Source organism: Melampsora larici-populina (genome assembly GCF_000204055.1).
Source record: "Melampsora larici-populina 98AG31 unplaced genomic scaffold MELLAscaffold_101, whole genome shotgun sequence".
In the NCBI taxonomy this organism is placed as follows: domain Eukaryota; kingdom Fungi; phylum Basidiomycota; class Pucciniomycetes; order Pucciniales; family Melampsoraceae; genus Melampsora; species Melampsora laricis-populina.
In genome coordinates, this window is record NW_006768865.1 from 148,433 (window position 1) to 151,556 (window position 3,124).

General features: G+C 42.3%; 1 protein-coding gene across 1 annotated transcript; it reads right to left on the reverse strand.

Moving 5' to 3' along the window:
- Positions 1 to 206: 206 nt before the first annotated feature.
- Positions 207 to 2,297, reverse strand: MELLADRAFT_84130 (uncharacterized protein; the record flags this gene model as incomplete). The annotated part of the gene is made up of 5 exons (XM_007418698.1): positions 207 to 359; positions 425 to 550; positions 610 to 796; positions 855 to 1,541; positions 1,603 to 2,297. 5 exons carry the CDS (start codon positions 2,295 to 2,297, stop codon positions 207 to 209), a joined length of 1,848 nt encoding a protein of 615 aa, XP_007418760.1.
- Positions 2,298 to 3,124: the final 827 nt, after the last annotated feature.

Genomic DNA, 3,124 nt, shown 5'->3' on the forward strand with positions numbered 1-3,124 from the left:
GCTTTAATGAATTTCTCTTAAATTGAGCTCTTTGAATTGAAATGCACAAATTGAAAACTTACAAACCAAAATTCATTTATGCTATTATGGTAAGCAACCTTTATCAGGAAAACCGCTTGTGTATTGGTTTATCTTTTGAGAAACAAGAGACTTGATAGAGACAGTTACAAAAAGGTAGCAGAAACCAGCATCCCATATGTTAGATCTTAATTGCGGTAGCATTGATTGGGATCTCCCAAATCTGATACATCCCCTGTTGGAAACTCCTCCACACGCAGTGCTTCAGCCTTCTCCAATTCCTCTGTAGGGACAGTTAATGTAATCACTCTCTTTGCCAGGGCAGCTTTTCTCTTCTGAACCTGGAACAAGTGAGAGCTAGGTGTTAGGGCTACATTCACTCATAGGAATTTTTTGTTACACTCACATTGTAAAGATGCTGCTCAATTGACTGTCCAGTAACTACATGAAATACTCTGACAGGCTTGGCCTGACCAATTCGGTGAAGGCGGTCCACAGCTTGTTGCACTACCTGAGGGTTCCAATGTGCATCCTGAAGATACACCACTGCTCCATCAGTGTTCCCAGATCCAATGTAAAAGCCTGACTTACCATCAAATAGACCTCGTCCGCACATGTCATGTTCAAACCTACCCCACCAGCCTCTATTGATACGACAAATGCTTCAACATTTGGGTCCTTGGTGAAAGAATTGAGTTGAGAAGTACGCTCAAAGGTGGACTGGTCCCCATGCAGCTGACGGTATGTGATGCCAGAGTTGTCAAAAGCCATGATGATCCTGGGAATGAAGTCAGCTATTTGATGATATAATGGGGCTAGGGTTTGAAGGAGCTCACCAATCAATAAAGCTCTTCCACTGAGTGTATATAACACTCTTCCCACCACCATGTGATTTTTTCTTCTGAAGCATGTGAACCAAGTATGCAATCTTTGGGCTAAGCTTCCAGTCCGTTGGAATAGCATCTCTTACCTTGCTGTTATGAATTCTTTCATCCGGTAATTTTATACCCAGTTTTTGCTCAATGAGATTAATGGGTTGATTTTCTGCATCAACACCCTGTTCAATTTGCCTGAATAAAAGAGGGTGGTTGCAAGTCATCCTGAGATTGGTGAGTTGTTTGAAAAATTCACCACCTTGAAATTTCTGCTTCCTTTCAACTCCAAACTGCCGTAAGAAATTCTGATATAGAGTTTGATAAACATCCTTAACCTCCTTATGCATATCTAAAATAATAGTGGTGTGATTAATGGGTGGTAAATCAAATATGTGACTGTCCTTGGTCCTCCTAAGCATAATGTATTGCAAAAGTCTAGAAACTGGGGCCAAATTTCCACGCTGAACCGGTTGAGCAATGTGTGTATCCCAAACCGAATCCTTGTAGAAAGGGGTCACGTGTAAAAACCTCAGCATCATCTGAAGGTTGCCTAGTTTGTTGTGCAGTGGTGTTCCTGTCAGACACAATCTATTGACAGCTTTCAATGCAGTGACACATCTGCTGGAAAAATTGTCATTTCGGATAATACTAAACAAAGTGGAATATCAGTAATTGAACTGAAATTTTACAAGCCAATAGATACACTGACTGTGCTTCGTCAATTACCACACGGTACCACTTGGTTGCATATGTAAGACTATCAAGTTGGTCATTTTTAAGAGTACCTAATGTTGTCAAGATGATGTCTGCTGAATACCATTCTTCTGGTGCACGGCTGGTTCTATTTGTATCATGCCAGCGCATAACCTTGAGTCCCGGTTGTCTTGTATGAAGCTTGATTTCACGTTCCCAATTGTCCATAAGCCCCTTGAGACAGATGAGTAAAGTGGTATGTGAACCTCTAAGTTGACTTTCGGGGCTTTCTCTTTGATAATTCGTCTCGTAACTGAATGCTGCTTGGAGAGTATGTGCAATCAGTGCTATAGTCTGAATTGATTTTCCAAGCCCCATGTCATCAGCCAGAATTGAAGCTCGAGGACTGGTTGGAACTGGTTGTTGATCAGTGGCAATGAATGACTCGCCGCAGAGCAGGTTTGTCCAGATAGTGAATTCTGCGCTCTTTTTGGAGTGCCAAAAGGAGTTGAATGCTGCATTGTGCGGATCCTCTCGATCAAGTAAAAATCCAAGGCCCTGTTGTTGATGAGGTCTGAGCTGGGAGGTTACTAGAAGAGATTGGTTGACTGGTTGCACATCTGATCCGCTGGGAATGGCTCTAAGCATGGAAATAGCATCAGTTGGAAGATTGATCAAGTCTGGGTAGGCTGCCTTCCACTTGGGTGACATAGAGGTGGGTGGAGGAAACAGGCTGATGTTATTGTGATCGTGAGGATTTCAGGACTGAGGAGTCTCGAGTCTGATGCCATATTTCACTAAAATATCCTTGAAGTCTGGCATTTTCCAGAATTTGATAAATATCAAGGTAGTAACTTCAAATTGAATCATTCCTGAGACTTCAAGTGATTGGACAGAGCTGCTGATGAATGCTAATTGGTTGGCAGTTGGATTCCAACCGCCAGCTGGCTTTGATTTATGTTTGCCCTGTTGATTTCCTAGTATTTCTAGTAGAAATGATTGAAGATGTGGTGGTAAGTAACCAATAGTTTTCCCATTCGGAATTACCAGTCTGATCTGTGGGTACTCCTGTTGTTGATCAGGAATGAATATGTGTATTGGGGAATTGAGAGGGAGCTGTACTTCCGTAGCCGATGACGTCAAGGTGACAATTTTGAAGGTAACACAACCAGCGCACACAACTTGGGGAGTCATACTGTGATATATATGATGATGTGAATGATAATTGGGTGATGAGCAATACGGTTTAATGGATGCAAAAAGTGGAAACTTGAACATCTTTACTGGTTGACACACATGTTGATATATGAGAATCTGATCACCGAACTCAATGCAAGTCATACCAGGCTATGACATGCGTGGAAAATCCGTGTGGGGAAATACAAATGGATTTTCCAATGTGGGGCGCTTGTGGGGACAAAACTCACCAAGATTTGCATTGATCACCACAACCATGGTTATCATCTTATCAAACCCTTTATGGGAATCCTAACTACTGCTGTTCCTTGGTCTGTATAGTCCACCGGTCCCAGTGGGGT